Source organism: Ascidiella aspersa, chromosome 6 (genome assembly GCF_963924565.1).
Source record: "Ascidiella aspersa chromosome 6, kaAscAspe10.2, whole genome shotgun sequence".
Classification (NCBI taxonomy): Eukaryota; Metazoa; Chordata; class Ascidiacea; order Phlebobranchia; family Ascidiidae; genus Ascidiella; species Ascidiella aspersa.
In genome coordinates, this window is record NC_139452.1 from 10094984 (window position 1) to 10116577 (window position 21594).

A 21594-nucleotide genomic window follows, 5' to 3' on the forward strand; every position below is an offset into this window, starting at 1 on the left:
TTATTCATATAATAACCTTATCTTTATATTTTATTGCTTTTAAGTTCTATCCATAAAACGTGGTTTACAATAAAAGTAATTTGAAATTAGGAAGACCTTAAAGAATTAACGCGTTGCTTAATACGGAACAAAATTGTCACGTTTATTTGTCTCATGATAAAATCTCTAATTTACATTACTGTAAGTAATGTGAAAATTCCACATGCACATTTTTAAGCATTTATTTTTCGCAAAACAAACTCACAACTTACAACAATTTTTTTTTTTTACAAAACAAATCAACAACTAACAAAAACATGTTATGAAAGCCTCTTAGTCCATGTCTATTTATTTGAAAAACCATTAATGTTGTTTCAGTATTTGGTGATACTGTATTCTGGTATATTTTTAAGAAAATTATACTTGGAGGTGAAACAAATTTTTGTAAAGCAAATTAGAATTGTGGCGATGGAAGCTATTTACCGAGTTTAGAAGAACGATTCAATTTGGCCATTGCTCTATCAGTTACAAAGTTACAAGTCTTATAAGTGTTGTGTCTAAAATAAGTAATATTATTCTGATATACTAAACTCAGTCATAAAACACATTTTTGTTTAGTTTTAAAAGTAAATTAATCTAAGACGGAAACCAGCAGAAAATTTCCCCAAGCTTTTCAAAATTTCCCTAAGCTTGTTTTAAAATTTTGTATCTGCACAAAATTTGATTGCTTTTAATTGATTTAGCTCTTTGTGACACGGGCTTCTGCGAGCGACAGCTTACTGTGAGCAAAGTTACTACGTAATTTTACCAATGCTACTTTACTAGGACGGAGTTCAGCTCGCGTTGGCTAAGAATATTTAAAATAGGTATCTGAAGTCAATTCCGCCGCCGTTTCTGTCGTTAAGCCAATAATCACTGTATTCAACAGTTTCGCTATTTTCATCAAGTAAGTCGCTCTCCATCCCGCAAATCTTGTCTGCAAAATAAAGTAGTTATCGTAGGTCCCAAGTCCGAGTAGTTTTATTGCACTTTGATATAAAAGCAAGCACATGGATAAACTGCGACATTTTTTACTTTGCACAAAAGACGGCAGAGACAAACAAGCAACTGTTTTATTGTGAGCAGTTATTTTTTTAGTTTAATAATATTGCGCAACCGTAAGTTAGACATACGGCGAGTTCAGTTTGAAACAAAACTTGCTTGGTTATAAGAATCTTGTCTAATAGGCTTAATATAATGGCATCACAGGGTAGCAAGGCTAGTAACTGCTGTTTTTTACTTACCTGCGTCTATGTTTTCCATTTTTTCGATATACTCCCATCCACAACCCATAACTGCTGAGGAAGCACTGCACTCATTTCGAACTGCAAAATAATGTTGATTCATGAGTGTGACATTTTCCCAAACATATGTCACCTCATGCTATTCCAGATCTGCCTCATATTTATGGGTTTTGGTATGCAAATTATAAAGAAAAAGCTTTTTTATCTTAAACGGTAAATAAAACGAAGGCAAAACCAATCTAGTAAGATATAGTTATATTACGTTATATTATTAAGTCAAAAGACAGATAGACAAAATACAAAGCGTTTGGGTATATCCAAATCTACATCGAATGTTCGGTTCTAATTGAATTTCGAGTAAAACGTTTGACTTTGGACAATTTATATTACATTTATTTTACACAGAGCGTTCTTTTTTAGGTGTCTAGTATCTGTGTTTTTGTTAGCTTTCTTGTTACTTTTTCTTAAATGAAAACACGCTTGTGCCTATAGCTTATAGTGTTTCAATAGACCAAAACAACACCGGGTCGTCGTTACTACTTTTCATCACTGTTTATGTTATACGCTTGTTTCGTGTGATACAAAGCAAGTAAATCTGATTGTTGCATTCTGACTTTTGGGAGTTCGGTTATAAAAAACAAAGGACGCTTATTATGGTTAGCAAATAACCTAGAAAATGCAGGGCCGCCTCGGTTTTTAGGAATAACGTTCGCAACCTGTATTTAAGTGAAGCAAATAAAGACTTTCCCTCGACGCATCTCCGAATAGTATAATAGAAAAGGGCATAGATTGTTGTTATTTTTATCTTTTTTTATTCTTTGTACCTGCGCTCAATTTAGGTAAAAGGCTTGTTCAGAAAGGCAAATAAAAAAAACTGAAACAGTCATACACAATACACATACACATGTGGAAACTGTGATCTGTCCCCGAAAAGTTATATAAACCCACACATGTCACAGATCAACAGAAACCTTCACAGGAGTTTACCAAAATCAGTTGATCTATGAAAAATGTTTTGTGCAAGTAAGGTCACGCTAACAATATAGCCTAGGTGAGGTTTGAACACACGACCTCGGACACAATGGGACCGCCGGTCTTCCTCTACCAAATGGTTATGAAGACAGTAAAGGGGAAAGGTGATTAATCAACTATTCGGCTGCATCCTGTTCGCACGTATCCTTATTTGAAACTTAAACCATTATTTTAAAGGTTGGTCGGAAAACATAGATTGCTGTCAAACAAACCAGAAATTTTATCGGTGAAATCATGGAGTCGAACCATTAGGCTTATCCGGTTCAAGTTTGGTTCATGTTCAAGAATTTTTTTAAATCCAGTTTAGTGTTTTTAGACATTTGAAAGTTCCGGTTTATCTCCTGTTTTTAAAGTTATTCTCAAAACTGTTTTATAAACTTCCGGTCAGAGTTCAATTTAAATAATCTAGTCGAAATAAAAACTAATAAGCTTTACCTTTAATAACATTCATAAATTATTGTAAATTCGCATTTAATCTAAAGCGTAAAAGCTTAATAAAAAGAGGATGAAAATTCTAAAAGAGGCAGCTGCTTACAAAAACGCAAAATGTCAAACATGCGCCGCTTTTATAACAAAAGGGTCATATTTGGTCTCTATTTCGCGACATTGTTTTTGCCTATATCGCATTTCTGTGAGTTAGACTTAGATATTGTTAATAGCGTATAAATTTAGCTCTAATGAGTATATTTATCTAGTCATATTTTTCAGATGTTTACCCCTTAAAGTAAAAATCATTACAAAAAGTATTTAAACTATTGTACGTTACTGGGTATTTTTTTTTATAAAACGGTTCAGGTTCTGTTACGGTTGAAGTAAAATTAGCATAAAACCGTTTCAAACAACTTCGTTTGGATCTGATTCGACTCCCTGGGAAAAAACCTAATATAAGTCGATTTTGCACTAACCACTTTCCAAATGTAGTCCAAGGGAGTTTTCCACGTCCTTCAGTTTTTCTGGACATTTTTCGTACTTTTCTATTACTGTATAAACAACCAGTATGCAAAGTTAAATACACATTTGGGTAAATCCCAAATAAACGTAGAAACACAAACTTAATTAATACTGGCAAACTTAGTTTGTTCAAAGAAATAAAGGCAAATTAGACAGGGTTGTATACAACGGGGGCGCGTTAAGAATTTAGTTATTTTACCCTCAAAAAGGACGTACACTCCCCTCTCAATATCCGCGAACGTTCTTGAGATTGAACTATCTGAAACAACAAGAATATGCTTGTAAAGAAAAGAAAACATAGTCATAACAAATGTGTATATGCCCTGAACACAATCTGAAAAAAAATCGGCCTATTTCGAAAGCAGCGTTATACTAATATATAGAAATAAAACAAAAAAATACTAATATATAGAAATAAAACAATTTACGACACAAGCATTATGACAAGCGAGGTATAAGTCCATATCTTTAAATGATCAAATGCCACACCTGGACAAACTATAAAATATTTAACAAATAATAAACAGTGCAACACATTTCATCGTCATGTTGATGTATAACCCTTGTTTTAGTATAATTACGACTTACCAGCAGGTTGGCTCATGTACAAATGAAGCATTTGGAAATAAAACGTCTTATCCTCCACTTCTGTCAGACTTTGAAGCTTGGTCAATGCTACGTAAACGTAGGAAATTGAGTAGTATATACAAAATAATCTAGCGATAGCAGATCGAGCTATATCGCCATGCTTATAAGCAGAAGTTATTTTATGCGGATAAAAGAGTAAAAAAACGACAGTGTTGTAATGACTTAAGTCATTGACTTGACTTAAGTGCACTTAAGGTTTCGAATGACTTGAGTTGACAGGAGTCTTTTGATAAAATGACTTGATTTGGACTAATTCATTTTGTCAAATATTTTGGGATTACATTTTTTTTGAGTGTTTTATATTAAAATTTTTATTGAGTTTTGCACGTCAAACAATTTGATTGCTGTGTATTGCGTTGATGTTATTTTTTAGTTGAATTGTTTCTTATAAATGGACGTTTACCAGTTTTAATAGTTTAACAGTTTACTTCTATGTTATGACATGACTTATAATTTACTTGCTGTGATAATGACTTGACTGGGACTTGACTTGGATGGTACTTCACTTTTTTGCAAAATAACAGACTTTGAAGTACTTTTTCAAAATTCATTTTATCAAAAAAAAATTATTTTTCAAATGAATTGACTGGGACTCAAGTCATTTCAAAATGACCTGTTTACAACATTGGAAAACGCTGCAGCATTTCATCGGTAACTGTTGTGTTGGTACACTTACCCGACAAAGGAATAATTTATCAATTTTACGAGGTATTTATAGTGATATAGTATATTCCGGGTTTAATGAGTTGTGAAAAAAATGATTTTACTTTTTAAATTGTAAAATTTTGTTAAGAAAACTCAATGAAATTTATTGTTACTATTCTTAATCATTAACTGATTCCATTTATTACTCGTTAATTTTTTGGGGGGCATTGAAATAACAAATAAATGACTTTCGAAACCGGTACCGGATACAAACGTTTAAAAACTACACAAAAATCTGTTACAAAAGTGTGAGTGTTGGTCTACCTGTCGCATAGAGTTGTATAGTGTCCTGGGCAATAGCTATTATCGCCTCATCGTCATCCTTCAGTGCTACAAAAACAATTTGGACATATAGATAAGACTTGCTTATTCTACCTTTTTAGCTTGTGGCACCCTGTAGAAATTATAAATACTTCGTGGCACCTTTGCTCGTATTTTATAACTGTATAGTTACAATAAACGAGATTAAAATAGCGCAGTAAATGTGCAACAAAGTTAAAAAAAATCTAATTTTGGCACGTTTATCGTACACAAAAATTGTAAGAAGAAGCTTACCAATAGAGCAACAATTGAAATCCTAAGGAAGTTGAAATATCTCCCGGCACCCTCGAGCGTTAAAAATGGGAACATAGAATAGCATCCCGGTTGAGAACAATTGTACTCATGTATGAGAAATAGCTTTTTGTCTCAAACACTGAAAATTAAGGATATATACTCACCGTCTTTTGCCATGGATAAAAGAGATGCTTCCCATATCAGAGCATCTTCGATGTCCAATTCGTCGTGTCCTAAAATAACGCTTAAATAATTTGTCATCGTAAAACAAAGGTTTTATGTTTGACGAAGCATGCCACTGTGAAAAACTCGTTCCATAATTTGTTTACAATATTGTTCTTACCGACTATTTCCATCAGATTTGTGGTCATATTTGTTCCAGCCACTGTTGCTTTGCCTGTTTTTTCTGAAACAAAAGTACACGGTCTTGTTGCGCCTTTAGAACATCTAATGCAAAAAATGTTTTAGGCGACTACGGAAAACATCTTGGCATTTTTAATTTTTGGCGTGTTGTTGCCAGCGAATTTATGTCTCACTAAAATGAAAATACGTTTTAAAGAATAGAAAAGGGATCGAAATATTGGGCAGTTAGTTCGTAATTTTAACCTAAGACTCGATTAAAAGGAATTGTTTATTTACGACTGGTTATTCAGGAGAAATGTAAGTATATGAAAATCCCTAATTTGTGATACTTATAATTTTGCTTTTGCATCTAAGAATGATTTATCGGTATAAACCGGTACACACTTTAGCCATATTATGACTTACCGATATAAGTTTCGATATTGTCTTTCGTCAGTAGTTTTGCTACAATTGTTCCCCCGCCTTGGGTTGCGTCCAATTCAACTTTACACAAAACATAAATACACATGCTTTAGTAAAAGCGATATGCATACTTCAGTGCCAGTACAAAAAAGTTGTGCAGCCAAATGTCAGCCAACGTCAATTTATGAAAGACACACACACATATGTGTTTAACAACAACTGTGATCTAGCGCCTTGGAAGCTGCTCTAACTTCATTTTAGTTATAATTTTTTTATTGTTATTTGCTTATTATAATGACGGGTTACAACTTTTGAAACAGCTATGAAATTAATATTATCCAGATTTGTTAAACGTATAATAATTTTGTTCTTAAACCAAACTTTAAATATTTGAATCGAAAACTATTAGGGATCTGCCTAGTGGATATTAATGTTTTATTAAAATTAAAATTATGTTTTAAACAGTATTTCGCATGACAAGAAATTAAGAAGAGGTTTTCCCACTTTGGTATTTGTCCTTGACCGCATCAGAAATAGCTGCAATATCATCGTTCGTGCAAAACGGAAGACACAGGGTGTTCACTAAAAAGAAACGCAAAATAATGAAATCATTAAAAAATAGTAGTTTAGAAAACGTTGTACTTTATCCAGTATTTGACTAAAATATTTACGACTTTTAGTGAGCGTTATTTCCACTTGGGAACTCTAACATCTACGAATACATAATTTACCAATATTTAACTGTCCACCAGAAGAAGGTTCGAAAATTTATAAAAGTGGCTTCAATTTGTATAAGATTTCTTTATTTACCTTTAGCTTCTTTTTTAATACTTTGGAACTCATTTGAAAGGATCTTCCCGAAAATATCATCCCTCGCTGTCTCCACATCATACAGTTTTCCTGAAACAATAGGTTGCCTTAAGGACACTTAAGCAAAACAGATCGTATTAGAGCTACCATAGTACCTGGTTGAAATTAATTTTATTAACGAGGTTAGATAAGCTATATGTTAATTGCCACTACCCGTCATGTATTTTTTTAACAGTATTTGTTTTTGCGGAAAACAAGTCGTTAAACCTAAATATGCTGTTTGTGACAGGCATAGTACAGGCCAACACTAAAATAATTTCTTCTGGTATATATTTGTTTGTCCAACTTTTCAGAAAGCCGTCATCAGTGAAAGACACGCATATCCAACAAGACGCGAAGAAACCGTTTTATTTTTAGAATCACAATTCAGGCAAATTGCGACTCAAAATGAAAATTATTCTCCGTGGAACAAAATTTGCGATTTCGAACGAAGATATGTTTCCGCGTAACGAAATTGGGAACAATATTAGGAACACAGTGCAAATTCGTTCAGACATCTCCATCAATCTACTAAAAATTATTAATAGCATAAAACCTAATAACGTACCAATTCCCATAATTGGCAATGTCGCTTCTTCTTCTTTCTAGGAAAATAACTTTGTTAATAGATGCTATAGTTAAAGTTAATAGATGCTATAGTTAAACAGCATTACAAAAGTTTATTATACTCTAAAACTAAGCCTGAAGCAACTTACTTATCAAAAGAGCTCGGAAAGTGAAAAAACACCTATTCGTATAATAAAGTGATAAAGCAGTTAATCCTATAGGCATTTTTCAATCGAACACAAATATTTTTACCATAGTTTTAATGCACTTTGTAACTGAAGTTGTAGGTCTACAACTAAATCATAATGTTGGATTTTCTGGTTTGCATAAAATCTATTTTATAAATATAACTTTATCCGCATTATGGTAATTAAAATTTGGCCGAAGGTTGTGGTTCATAAAAACTTATTTTAGCCAACCGAATTTTAAAATTACGAATATTCTTACGTTTTCGCATTTTGTGACAAAGAACATCGATAGAGTTAGAAACATCTTAAGATAGGTCTTCATATTTGTATTGACGTCAAGCGATAACTATTACCGTAACAAATGTGATTTTAAAAACGTAACTATTGTGTGACAAGACAAATATACTGTGGTTAAACGTCGCTGGTTGCTATAAATGACTAAAATTATACAAAAAAACTGTGTTTTACCAACTTTGTTTGAACAATAAAATATTGATTTATTATAACAAACTCAAATAATCTTATAGGCTTACTAGCGAGAATTCTACTATAAACTCAAAATTCCTGAGCAATAATGGTCTTACAGTTAGTACTTCAAAAAAAACTTATTTGAAACTACAACCTAATCATCAAGAATCATATTGGATCTTAGCTCACAGATGATGTTTCTCATATCCATAACGTTCCTCAACTGCGAGCAAAACATCTCTACCCTGTACATACATTTGCATTAAGTAAATAAGGCATCGGACAACAACATCTGGTCGATAAAAATAGAAAGTGTCTTGGAAACACGCCCTAAAGTTAAAATAGAACAGAGCTCAATCTTTCAAAGTTGGAATTGGAAAATGAGTATCGCCAAGCAATGGCCTCGTCGCAACCAACAACTGAGCTATTGTATTTAAGCGAAGCATTTGATCAAGCCATATTCTTAGTTATAATGCGGTCAGTCAAAGGATAGCTATGTACACACAGCATAATTACGTCGTTATGAATACGTCGAAGGACCAAATTAAGCGACAAGTGGTGAATGCCCATGCGTTACGATATTTTCCTTTCAGAACGTAAGCTTCCCTTAACTTCTTTGAATGGTCTATTAGCAGAACGCTCGTAGCCTACTACTGGTACCAATAATATGGTTTCAAAGCTGTCTGTGGTAATTAATGTGCCGCTATTAAGGATTGACGACCAAGCAATATTAACAGCGATGCTCGCAAATATTTCTTATTCTTATTTCAAAGGAAATTTTCAGTAGAAAGAGAGTGGCCCAAATAATAGATAAAAGATTCATCAGGATCACTTATCATAATTATGATGCCTCACACTTCTATGGAAAGTAACAAATAAATCCTTAGATATGTTGTTGTAATATAAGAAAAACAAAAATATAAAATAAGAGTATTTTCCCGGATCCCAAGTTGCGCAACTTTGATTACTGTACAACTAAAGTTTACTAAACGTTTAGTGGTACAAAACGAATGAAAAAATAATTAGTATAAATCAGCTCGGTAAATTACCCATAAAGTACTAAAAGTAACTTTAACAAATTAAAAAAAACGTTAAGAAATACAAAACAACATACAAATAAAAAAGGGAAACTAGAAAAAAGTCCCTTCATTTTTTAATTCAAGTATTCTAAATAGTTGTGCCGCAAAGGTCGCTAACAACGGGTGTTTTAAATATTAGGCATGCTTTGATTAGTGCTATGCCTAGCTGAACGTTAATATAATCAGGCATCGTCACATCCTTTACAATTAGACCCTAACGACCCATAAAATGGATGATATCAATCGATATAATAGCCATACACAAGGTTTATCTATGATTATTATTGGTTCTTATTTATGCTTTACTATTGCTTCAATTCCTTTAATTTAGATGGCAACATTTTCAGAAATGTCTGTTCGATTCTCTTGCTGGAAAATGTATTTTTGTCTCATATAAAGCCAGTTAGACAAAGCAATTTAAGAAGCGCTATATATTTGTTTCATAAAACTAGCAACTATCTAAAAATGCACGTAAACTTGATGGTAAAAATATGAATAGAAATCACTTGCAAGCGCGTTTACAACATGAGCTACTGTGAAGAAACACTGTACAATTTACAACTTTTTTAAAGATATGAAGAGACTATAAGCACAAGTTTACAATAAAAAGTGAAGAAGGGCATATATTCACAACGACAAAAAATATATATTAGTTACCGTTCAGACGCGATTATCTTAATGTTGCAAATCTAAGAACGAGCACGTTATTGCCAGGCTACGTTATTAACACGAATGAATCAGTCGGATGAAAGCAAAGCATTATTGCGGGTGAAAGCATTTTCGAGAAAAGACAATTCGTTCGACCTAAAGGTTATATTAAAGTACTACTTTAAATATTGTATTTTAGCAAATATCGTCGTAAATATAGCTAGAGGTTAAATAGTATCCCCAAAGCAATGTTCTAAAGCAAGTTATTTTTGCATATTTACCTGGGGTGGCTAGCCTGGCATTCAGTAAACGAAGAAGCCTTAATTAATCGTTTTGTGGCCAGAGTGGTTAAAACACAAACTTTGAAATACACCCAGTTACAGGAGGATATCCTAATTGGGTTTTGAAATATTTAATGAACACACAAAAAACGGAAATAAACATTTAGGTATTTAATTTGTGGAAAAAGTAAAATTATCAAAGTGAGATTTTCCAAAAATAAAAACAAAATCAAATTTAGATGATCGGAATATCAAAAACAAAAATCCGAGAACAATTGTGTCAAGCAAAAAGTGCCGTTACGTATGGAGTGTAATGATCAATCTATAAATCCCCTAAACAGCTGTGTCATTTGGCAGCAAGGCCCAATCTGGGAATTCGTCCAGGCCAAAGTACACGACGCCGTAAGTGTTGATGAACAAGGTAACGATGCAAATGCCCATTATGTTCAGCACAACTCCTGTTTTTGCCTGTAAAATCACGAATTTTGAAAAGCGATTGAAAGCAATCGGTAACACACTGTAAAGATACGACGAAGAAACGAAGCTACCGCCTAAACACAAGAAAACATAAATAAATGAAGAACGTTAAGTTAAAATACAAATCTAATTTTGGGACTTGAAATTTGATAAAAAGTGGTAAATCAACTAAGTTCTAACAAAAATGAGTCTTTGTAGTTCAACACTAGGATTAGTTATAGTGTTGCCGCACCTTAGTCCTTCAAAAACAAAACTGAAGCCAAGAAAGCTTTTCGCAGTTGATATATGGTGTAGATGCCTTTTACCATCCTTGCGTGAAGTAAATGCAATTTAGTAAGTGCCTAAATTCTAATTGCTTGTTAAGACAACAACAATACCATGACTTTCACGATGTGTTCTGACTTTAAGATAGTTAACTGGGTAGTGGGTACATACAGGCCACCACAAAGCAATTTTAAAGAACACCGTCAAAATGACTTGGAAGGTTTATTGTTTATTGGGCGCCAGGCTCCTAAGAAATATCTTCATTCTTGGTCAACAAATCATGCCCCTTAGTTGTAGATGTTTATTCATGCTATGACAGATCAACTTTAAAACACAGTTGAAATTCAACGAGAGGTTTATATATGAGATAATTGCCCCCCCAAAACGTGAGAAATATATGTTTTCAAGGTCAACTTACCATGTCCTTTACTTGGAGATGACCGAACGAAAATGCAATGGCGTTGGGTGGAGTGGCCACGGGAAGCATGAAGGCCATTGAAGTGGCCAACACCGGGGGAACAAGCAAATAGATTGGATGAACGTGGATGGTCTGGGCCTGCAAAAATAGGTCAGATATTATCGCATCATGTAGGTAATTCTCGATACCAAATGTCGGCTTGGGTAGCTTACTTATCCGACACTAATGTTATATCGGTGTGAGATTTAAAAGCATTTTACCTGGGTAGTTATAACAGTGTTAAGGCTACTATTCAAGGAAACTTGAAATTTACTAGGAAAACAAATCGCGATTCAAAGACAAATCCATTTCACTTTTAATGATTAACTTTATTAACCATTTCAATTTAGGTAATTTGCTGACCAACCTTAATCATGACGAAATTATGACCCATAAGGTCAAATGTAAATCCTTACTCAATAACATTATTTATATGTCTTTTCAAATTAAATTTTAACGAACATTTGATTAATTGACCTTAATAATGACGTATTCGGTAACGAATGTAACTTTATAGTACTTATTTTTTTTATTATCGGGTATATAGAAACCGTTGCCAAACAAGGCATATTAATTATTAATCAAAAAAGCTTGTTTTTTTATTGTGCCTATATAAGATTTTGATGTAATTCACCATGAAGAAGGCGGTTTGGTAGCTGGCAAAAACATTGAACAAATTTTATTCCCAAAAGAGCTATACGTTTGAATCCATATGGTATAAGTATCGAAATAAGGGTCTAGGTAAAGACTAAGTATCGGACGCCGGTGTAACTTTCACAAGGCGGCGTGAAAAGCGAAAATTATCACATATACATCAATTACCAGTCGTGCAAGGATCGGTACGAAGAGCGAAGCGGTGGCCACGTTGCTGGTGACCTCAGTAAAGAGGCACACGACCGTAGTAATAATGAGGCACACCAGCCAGTCGTCGATGCCGCCCAGCACACTTAGCAGATCACCGATCCACTGCGACAGGCCGGAAACCTGATGGAAAAGGCATTTGACGCCTAAGTGTTTCGAACAGCTGTGACATCACTTTCCCAAACAACTCTATCGTTTTACTATTTTGCAGCGCCCCGTAGAGACGCCAGGTGACTGCTGTATCCTAATAGATCGTCTCAATCCATAAAGACTGGAAGAGCCACAGCAAAATTAGTCCCTAACGAATATGTAATTAAAACTTCCTATTAGCATCTTTACCCGGCTGAAAATCTCCATAGCCTATGATTGAAGTAAATGTAACATATATATGTAAATCATGCATAGATACTATACAATATTATAGTACAACTGTAAAATACTGAACACGTCAATGGATTGCATACACGATAAAGGCAAACTAATTTAACCAATTAAAACATGCCGCCGTTTAATGTCAACAAGTATAAAGTTTAATGTCAACAAGTAAAAACATAACTGAAAGCACGTGCACCAATATCGTAGGCCAGGGGTCGGCAACCTTTCGTACGCAGAGTGCCAGTTTATGAATAATGTCAAAATATTAACAACTCGCGTGCCAAACATTTTTCTATGTTTGGTTTCGCACTGGCAATCAGGGCTGCGGAGTCGGTTAAAAACAACCCGAGTCAGACTCCGGCCAAATATCAGATTTCATCACGTCCCGAGTCCGACTCAGCCCCTGTATTTCACCAATTTACGTAACTAATTAAGGTGGATATTCCGCAATCCACTCTATGGTCGTGGAAAATATGCCACAAGCATATGCTATCCCAGCTTACCAATTTACAGTTTGCTGCCTTATCAGGGACGCCGGAGCGATTTCAGGGCAAGGGGGGCGACTTTTTAGGTAAGGGCAACATAGACCGCGGGCGAGCGTAGCGAGCCGAAATATTGGGGGGTCCGGGGGTACTCCCCGGAAATTTTTTTGCGGCCACGCCCTCTAGATTGGCTTACCCCTTGGCTACACGCATTTTTTTATAAGAAACTGAGTACTCGGATTTCTCGAAAAGAACAATAGATTATTTTGTTCTATTGTTCTCTTAAACAATAGAAAACAATAGAAAATTTAAGAAAGTTTTAGTACTCGGCTTGAGCCAAGTTTCTTATAAAAAAATTGCGTGTACAACACTGCTATATGATTTCCGTCGCATAATATTTAACGTTGTGAAAGCAATATATCATTTTTCATGAAAAGGGCACTTTTGCAAAAACGTTACGCCAAATTTGGGGCATTGTGACGTAATATGAACTGATGGTAAACAACAACTACGCCCACAAAAAATAATATTAAATACAACACAGTTAAGACACTTATTTGTGACACGAACTGGCAATGTGTGCAACCATTTAGTTAGCGCTAGTGTTAGTGATTTATTAGTAATGTTAATGATGTGGTAATGATGTAATGGTTGCACTTTCTTAAGGTGATATAACGTGCGCGTTAAATCAATTGGCGTGCCTTGCAAAATCATCTCGCGTGCCACTTGTGGCGGGGGTTGCCGACCCCTGTCGTAGGCTATACTTGCAATGTCGAATCGAAGTCTAACGTGGTCAAATTTAATTGAAGAAACTTACACTTGCTCCTTCCGCGAGTGCAAAACCGCCACCTAAGAGAAAGACAACGCCCCAAGGAAACATTTTTTGCATCGAGTTCCAATGAAGAATCGGTTCGACAGGCTTCGACCTTACTCCGTCTTCTACGTAAATCAGAAAACGCTGTTATACCGAAAACGATTAATGAGTAATAAAATGGAGGCATGAAACTACTTTAATTTTAGATAGTATACAGAAGATTGTGATGCATTTAATAATCTAAACTTATGTAGGAATCTAAGCTGAAATATGGGACATTTAAGCTTTCGTCGATTTCCGTTTCTTTAGCTGTTAAACATTTTGATGCTTTTCCTTGAAATAGTACGACAGTATATAAGGCATATATGATATATCTTTAGTAAATGTATATAAACAGCGACTTTAGCCCTAGCTTGTTAAACTTCTCAATTCTGTTAAAAAAATTTGATAAGATTTCTACGCAAATAGGCTACATTATTCTTTTTTTACCTGAACTCCGTAGAAACATGGGTTTCTCAGTGGGCAGAAAGAAAAGCAGTGAGGCCATGGCAATTGCCACCGTTCCGTCATCTACAAATCCTTCTTCAAAGAGGACGGCCCACCCTGGCATGAATCCGGGCTCCCGGAAGAACCATAGTACAGCCGTTGTTATGAAGATGATGAGGACTGTACACTCTGCCCAGCTGTACGTTGGAGTAAAATATCAAACAAGTATATAGTGTAGCGAAGGGAGGGTGTGTAGTTAGGGGTAAGTAGGCGCTGGCCCTGAAGACGAGGGGCGACGGCTGCCTATTTGGTATCTTACACGTCCTTAATCTGACTCCAAAGAAACAGGCCGCTAGAATACCTGTCCTTACCTTCTTTAACTCTAGGCAAAGTCAATCCACTCAGTCGATAATTGCCCGTTGAGTATATTCATAAATCTCAGCAGTACATACGATAAGGTAACGAGGGGATTCAATCCGCTAGAATGAATATATAACACGTATAAAATAGAACGAATGCGGAACGCTGAAAACGCACAGTTCGGCGTTTGTCACGCGTCAGTGAACAAAGGTCACGTGTAGAGTGACGTCAAATTAGGCAATATCGAGTTATATTGCAGTTAAATGCTACAATAGGTTATAGGATTTTATATTTGTATTTGTATACAGCAGGACGGCCAACGTTTGACTCCCGGGTCACACAGCGACCCATTACAGAGTTTTATTGACCCAGTATAGGCTTTTTGATAAAAACGAAATATAACCAAACACATTCAGTTTGTGTCTGCAACCAAATTCGTTTGACATTATCAATAAATATTCTGCGGCTTTGAGAACTTATTGGTTGTTAATTCTGGTGCGAATCCTATTTTTACAACTGGAATTGAATCGCCAACATTAACCTACGGATTGCCAGATTATTTGTAGAGAAGATGCAATCGCATTAATTATAACATGTAATTAATGTATGAGGAACAGGAGAAAATGAAGGGGTCTATACGAGGCCATGTAAAGAATTTTTCACGGACTTCCTGAATTCGACACTCCCTGTAATCCCTTTGTTCTCAATGGTGAGCAATTATTTTAACCATTTACTTTATAAAACGTGTTTGCTTAAAAACAAAACAGTAACCTACAACAGACGTAAAATAAACTTACATTATATGCTTATCTAGGAAAAAAACCTACGACATGTATTCGGATAACGTAATATAAATTAAAGTGCAACATTTACGTTATGCTTCCCAAAGCTTTGTATTCTCGTATCAGCAAGTTGTCAGCGTTTATTTCTTGCTGCGTTTTCGGCTTTCCGCCAAGGCACTGGAACATTCCTTTAATGCTAAATTAATATAAGATTGTGGTTAAATTGGTTTTATATTCTATTGAATGAGTGTTGTTGGTTTGCTCTGCACTCAAGCGAGTTGCCCGAACAATTAATAGTGAAGTGATTAAATTGTGTTAAAAGGCATTGAGAAAAAATAAAACTCAAAGTTAAAAAGCCTGAGTAAAACCAGGATCAGGCATTTTGTTAAAGGAATGTAATATTTCTCCTATTATCACTTAATATGTTCAACAAACTATTTTGTACAAGGTGTCAGTAATAAACCTGCCTCTATTTTTATTTATATTTGCTCCGGCTTACGTGTTTACCTGAATCCCAAGTAAAACGAGGAGATCCAAATGTAAGCGCAAAAGAAGAAAAATATGCTTGATGGAAGACAGTAAACAAACCAATTCGCGAACGATAGGTCAATCGTTGAGTTTGGGAACAATCTAACAAAAAAGAGTAAAGTTAACTAGAAACTTTTGAAACGTAATAGAATGTATGTGTGTGTATAATTCATTGAAGGAAATATTGTACTCTAGAACCCTTTTTATGTGAAGTTGCTTGTACTGTCAGAATGTAGGAAGCATTGGTGTATGATTGATTTTTTCAACCCTCTGAGCCTGCGTAGACTCATTTGGTAGGGCGACGGTACCGGTATGACCGGAGGTCGTGAGTTAAAACCTCATTGCATGGCGTTAGTTTTTCCAGTGTGCCTTGCCTGCATCATTGATCGACATATTTGGTTAGTCTGCGATAGCTTTCGGTGTGTTGAAACATGTAGACATTAACGTTAATAGATCAATCAAAACAAATCAATGCGCAACCCTCGTTATTCATCTGAGTCTAAGCTAGACGTCCTCTCAAGCTTACATTTCAAACTGTCCGGAAAGTACCAAATTCGGTCCTGTCCCGGTAAGTGTGGTCGTTCCGCCGATACTCGCAGCATAAGGAACGCACAAACTCAAACCTTTCTTCAGGTTTGTTTCCCATTGCTCACGTTCCGTATCTATTTCAGGCGACTTTTCCGAACCAGCCTAGAAGCAAACAATGCATCTCAGCACTAGCATTACAAACATACTTTGTCAGTATGGAAATGAGATATTAATTTACTTAAGCCCGAGTCAATTTCAAACTATAGCGAAATGGCACGCTGCTAAAATAACATTTATACTCAAAATTGCTGCAAAATTGCTTGTAGGGGTACTATATTTTGTTCAACATAACCTTAAAACTGACAAACCGCCAGCAAGGTGAGCTATATATAGGCCTATATTTATAGGCTAAATTATAGGTTAGTAAACCATATTAAACTAAAGATATAGCGCAAACACCTTTTAAGATTGGAAAAAATCATTTCTCCGCTTTACATGATTTTAAAACTAGAACTTTATATTAAAATTTAAAGTAGAATCTATGTCAAAGAACACGCACGAAATGCCACGGTCAGTTTTTAATTGTGAAAAAAACTTGCCTTGAAATGTACTTTATGGAAACTTTGTTCACTTGGATCCTCTTTTTCGTTGCACTCTGTTTCATCGAATGACTTATTCGTAAAGCTTGTTTCCTTGCCGTTTTCCATATAAACCTGTTGCGACAAGGTCTTTATATATTGGCGGCTTAAACAAACATTATTCGTAAAGAGAACGACAAACTAGGTTCTAAAACAACGAAAATGATCCAATATGCAATAATGTATTCCTAAAATAGTGGTTATTCAACTTTCTTCTATTTCGCCTTTCTTCCGAATATGTCATTTACCTCGGGCCACATCTCAAATATTAAATACGTATTTAAGTTACCTAAATACGCACACGTATTAACAAAATAGGATAGAATAAAACGTATGAGCATAAGGGCAGATTCAATAGCAAACGCAAAGCAAAGAAGCAATAAAACCACTAGACAAATGTTAAACATTGTTCGAGAACTGTTGTCCTTCTCCCGGGTAATAGCTATATACTGCACTAAAATAAATTTTGTGGAATCGGTGAGGTCAACGTTCTAAATAAGACTATTACAGCTGGAGTGTCATTGCTAGCCAGCACAATAACCTGGGCTTTATTTTATGATTTAAAGTGAACATTTTCACGAATAATAACACCTCCATATCTTCCGTAACAGATTCGGAGCTTCCATTTTCAATTCCATCTTCGTCTCGTTGGTTGACCAGTTCCCTGATGACTGCTTCCACAATAGGAAGCATCATGGCGGTCGTCGCTGTATTGCTGATCCACATTGACAGGAAAAATGTCGTGGCCATAAAGCCGAACATGAGGCTATAAATGAAAAACGACCGTTTTTATATGTTCAACTGACTTTAAACGCATACTGGTTTTATTGTTTTCGGACAAGTTCGTTAATCTGAACGATATGCTCAGGTATTTTATTTAGCCAACCATTGTTCGTTTTATTACATTGCGAGCTTAAGGTAATGGTTCTCAGCAAGCTTGTTTTTAATATGCCTAATGCGGCGTTAATAAATAAACTAGACAAAAAGGTTTAAAACTTTCGCAATACCTTTTTTTATTGTTCCAGATTTGATGATTTTAGGTTTGGTGACCTTACTTTAGAAATAAATTTTTAATCCCGTTGGTAAATTTATCTAAAACATGAAATTCGACTTAAAAAGTAAACCGAAATAATTTATAGCAAGGCATTTTCAACCGGAAACGCACAAGAAACAATACCACTTTAAAAGAAAAGAAAAAAATCAAAACTCTGTTTTCAGTTTAAATAAACTATTTAGTCACCAAACTAGGCTTATTACCAAACGTAACTAGATAGGAGTCTATAGCTACAGAGAGCTAAAACGATTCGGTCAAAATATTTTAGGTTTTTTGTCCCCCAACAAAGGCCCCTAGGGGTGCAGACTCATAAACCTCCTATACTCACCTACATGCCGCTGTACGTCATGTCTGAACATTTCAACGTTCTACGATGTATAATTTTTCCATAAAGCTTCGGACGAAAATCGGTCTCAAACATACCATAGCAAACCAAAAAAGAATAGCGGCAAAAATAAATTTTGGGCCCATTTAATAAGAGTTTAGTTAGTAATTCGTAAACAGTTGGCTGAATCTATTAACTTAGCTTATCGAATTTACCATTTAGGCTTAGATCCAACCAGGGTGAGAACCCGAAGCGAGATTCGCTTGTGCAGATTGGTTGTTTCCACGGCAACGGCGATCATGAGTCCTCCGATGAAGAGCCAGTTGGTGTCTGTCAGGTAGGTCTTGCTCACCGCCTCGGCCGACATGACTCCCATGGTTGGAAAAAGGATCAGAGGAGCAAATGACGTCACGCCTAGAGGAATAACCTCCGTCATCCAGTAAACCGCCATGATGATAATGCAGTAACCGCATGCTGCTTCCTGTATGAATCGAATAAATTGGAACAAATAAATGTAGGTATGAAGTACACCAAAGGCTATCGCAGACACCGAATCTGCGGATCAACGATGCAAGCAGTGCAGGCTCGAAAAACAACTAGCCTGCAGTGAGGTTTGAACTCACAAGCTCAGGCGAAACCGGACTGTCGCTTAACCAAATGAGCTACACAGGCTCAAAGAGGAACGAGTGCAGAAACAATACGCTAATGCTTGCCACGTTATGTTAGTACAAGCAACTCCATCATGAAAGGGATCAACAGTAACCATATTATTATTCAATAAACCCTGTTCACACAAAAAGCTGCAGCAGCTTTAGAAGGGCTAGATCACAGTGGTCAACACACTTATGGTATGAATTGACTTTGTTACCGGTCTTATAGAATAAATTTCAAACTACAAAAATGGATAATATGGGAGACACAGTAACTTGTGAAAGCAAACAATACGGTTGTATAAACAATTTTTTTTTTTTTTTTAGGCTCCACGCATTTTTTCTGTCTAAATAAATAAAAAATATGCATACGAATGACCAGCATCTAAATGTCAAATAGAACTCATCTTATATTGTAAAGCTTTTTCCAATATCACTTCAGGGAATGATATCTCAATTATATTTATCCTATACCTTTCATTGTTACTTTTGGTAAACTAAACATAGGCCTATTAATAAATTTTGAACAACTGGTTAACAGTGTCCATGGCGTCACAGCAAAAGGTTTTCTTCAGTCGTAAGACTGCCAACTGAGAGTCGTTAAAACAGTGTGCATACAACTTTAAGCAGATTGAATCTGCTTTACATAGAGACTAATTTCTATAGTATTACCGTGCCTGGGATTACCAACGGTAGAGGTAGGAACAACAATGGCGTTAGAACAAATATCAGCGTTGATTTGTATCTCCACAGTGTTAGCAGCAACCCCATTTTCTGCAGCAACGAACGAATTAAAAAACAAGAATCCTATGAATATCTACAAAAACAATCGTTGCACAAACAAGATAGTCCTCAAGGGCCTTGAATACGGTTGCCCTACTCCTAATAAACTCAACGGTGTTTGCTGTGCAAGCAAAGGCATTACAGCAAATAGCAGCGATTGCTTGCACGTCAGTCGGTCGTGAAACACGGTTCCACCATTTTAGCTAATCTCGAAAGCACCAAGTAAACATGATAAAGTTACTGGTCATTAACAGGCTGTGTTCATCACGGATCAAATTATTGAACTAAAAAATAAGTTCATGGGAATAAAATATTTTAAAATGTCTAAACATATAATCTAACTAGAAAAATCAACTTGACAGATTTTGTAACTATAGGTGCTAACAGCTCTTCTTTTAATACACATACTGTGCCTTGGCTTCAACGACTGCTCTATAGCAAAGCCAACGGTAAAGTCAAAGATTGGTCAAACGTATATGCTTAAACGTTTTGGTTTTAACAATATTTTTTCTTATTGTCGAAATGCTGTACCGGCCGCACTTTGTCATGCTTTACCTCAGGAGATAACACTTGCCACATAAAGTTAGCGCTAACTACGTGTCATTCGTCACAAACCTTTCTTCTGCTGTAAAATGGCTTGCGCGGATGGTTTGATAGTGTGCATATAGCTAAACACCGTTAACTTGACTTATTTAACCTACGACCACTTATCATCTTGCATTTTAAGTCGGGCATAAAACTAGCGACATTATACAACAAAAACGTCCTACTGCATACTGCAGGCGAAAAAAGTGCCATTCCAAGAAACTGTTTAAACAAGCAGATGAGAATGTAAACTGGGGCACATTTACTAGTTGTTCTCCAATTGGTCGCTACACTGTTTGCTCAGATCAGGCCACATTAAGTCAAAGTGGCGTTCAAAACCACAAGTAGATATAGACGAGAGCCCAACAGAAGAGCAATTATGTTGTCTCTCTCGTTTATTTTTAAAAGGCCATTCTAACTTTTTATTGCCAAGAACCGCCTGGGTTTAAAACTTTTGACAAAAAAGCTTTAAGGGGCAAATGTAAACTCTTTTAAAACGGAATCAATCTTATCTGAGTGGTCACCAACTTCTCCATTTGGAAAACTTACACACAAGATTGACTAGCGTCACTCAGTTGAACGTTGGTATCGCATTTTAGGTATTTTTTGTAAGGTATTTCTGCTACGTCCTTATAGATTTATTTTACAAATACTATATAAAATGGCGCTTTAACTATATATTTTTATTTTTACAGAAAACGCTCTATTGCTGAAAATACGGACAGAATATCGTACAGAGCAACCTTGAATCTCAGTTCGCATCAGATTAATACTGATTTGGTCCTGTTCATTAGTATTTTGTTGTTTATCCGTTAGGTCTTGCGGCAGCTGTGAATGCCTGAATTGCACTTACAGAACGTTTGTTTAAACCAGCGGTTCTCAACCAGTGGACCATGGCTCACTGGTGGGCCATAAGTTAAGGACATTTGAGGTGGGTCGCAGACCACTTTCTAAAAAAGCTAGATTTTGTTTCATTGGTGTCACTATATTTAATTTTACAGGAATAATGGCTTTGAAAGGAATTAAGAAGGAATGTAAATTTATTGTTCAGCCGCAAGTATCTCACTAATGCACGGTTGAATAAATAATCTGTTTTGAAATATGTTCTGCATCTGTTTTGAAATATGTTCTGCTGTGTTTTGTTCTA

General features: G+C 35.5%; 2 protein-coding genes across 2 annotated transcripts; both read right to left on the reverse strand.

Annotated features, from left to right (window-relative positions):
- Positions 1-219: 219 nt before the first annotated feature.
- LOC146139621 (uncharacterized) lies at positions 220-7905 on the reverse strand. The gene is made up of 13 exons (XM_083392173.1): positions 7782-7905; positions 7336-7372; positions 6729-6818; positions 6423-6500; positions 5922-5999; positions 5497-5559; positions 5318-5386; positions 4863-4928; positions 3834-3920; positions 3445-3504; positions 3200-3274; positions 1263-1343; positions 220-955 (listed from the first exon to the last, which is right to left on the reverse strand). Exons 1-13 carry the CDS (start codon positions 7842-7844, stop codon positions 837-839), a joined length of 966 nt encoding a protein of 321 aa, XP_083248299.1. The 5' UTR covers positions 7845-7905; the 3' UTR covers positions 220-836.
- Positions 7906-10331: 2426 nt separating this feature from the next.
- On the reverse strand, positions 10332-19850 carry LOC146139622 (Na(+)/citrate cotransporter-like). Its single transcript, XM_083392499.1, has 12 exons — positions 19752-19850; positions 18645-18910; positions 17642-17816; positions 17012-17125; positions 16411-16574; positions 15864-15986; positions 15448-15552; positions 14218-14411; positions 13732-13853; positions 12019-12180; positions 11158-11295; positions 10332-10466 (listed from the first exon to the last, which is right to left on the reverse strand). Exons 1-12 carry the CDS (start codon positions 19848-19850, stop codon positions 10332-10334), a joined length of 1797 nt encoding a protein of 598 aa, XP_083248625.1.
- Between the last annotated feature and the right edge of the window lie 1744 nt (positions 19851-21594).

Bases quoted from the DNA above. Each gene is read 5' to 3' on its own strand.
- LOC146139621 (XM_083392173.1), bottom strand. From the start codon at position 7,844: ATGAAGACCTATCTTAAGATGTTTCTAACTCTATCGATGTTCTTTGTC. The intron at 3,505-3,833 runs GTAAGTCGTAAT...TTGTTGTTTCAG, and splicing joins GTACATGAGCCAACCTGCTG to ATAGTTCAATCTCAAGAACG. The intron at 956-1,262 runs GTAAGTAAAAAA...TTTATTTTGCAG, and splicing joins AATGGAAAACATAGACGCAG to ACAAGATTTGCGGGATGGAG.
- LOC146139622 (XM_083392499.1), bottom strand. From the start codon at position 19,850: ATGGGGTTGCTGCTAACACTGTGGAGATACAAATCAACGCTGATATTT. The intron at 17,126-17,641 runs GTGTTATTATTC...TTGTCGCAACAG, and splicing joins CTGTTACGGAAGATATGGAG to GTTTATATGGAAAACGGCAA. The intron at 15,987-16,410 runs GTAAGCTTGAGA...CTTTTTTGTTAG, and splicing joins CTTTCCGGACAGTTTGAAAT to ATTGTTCCCAAACTCAACGA.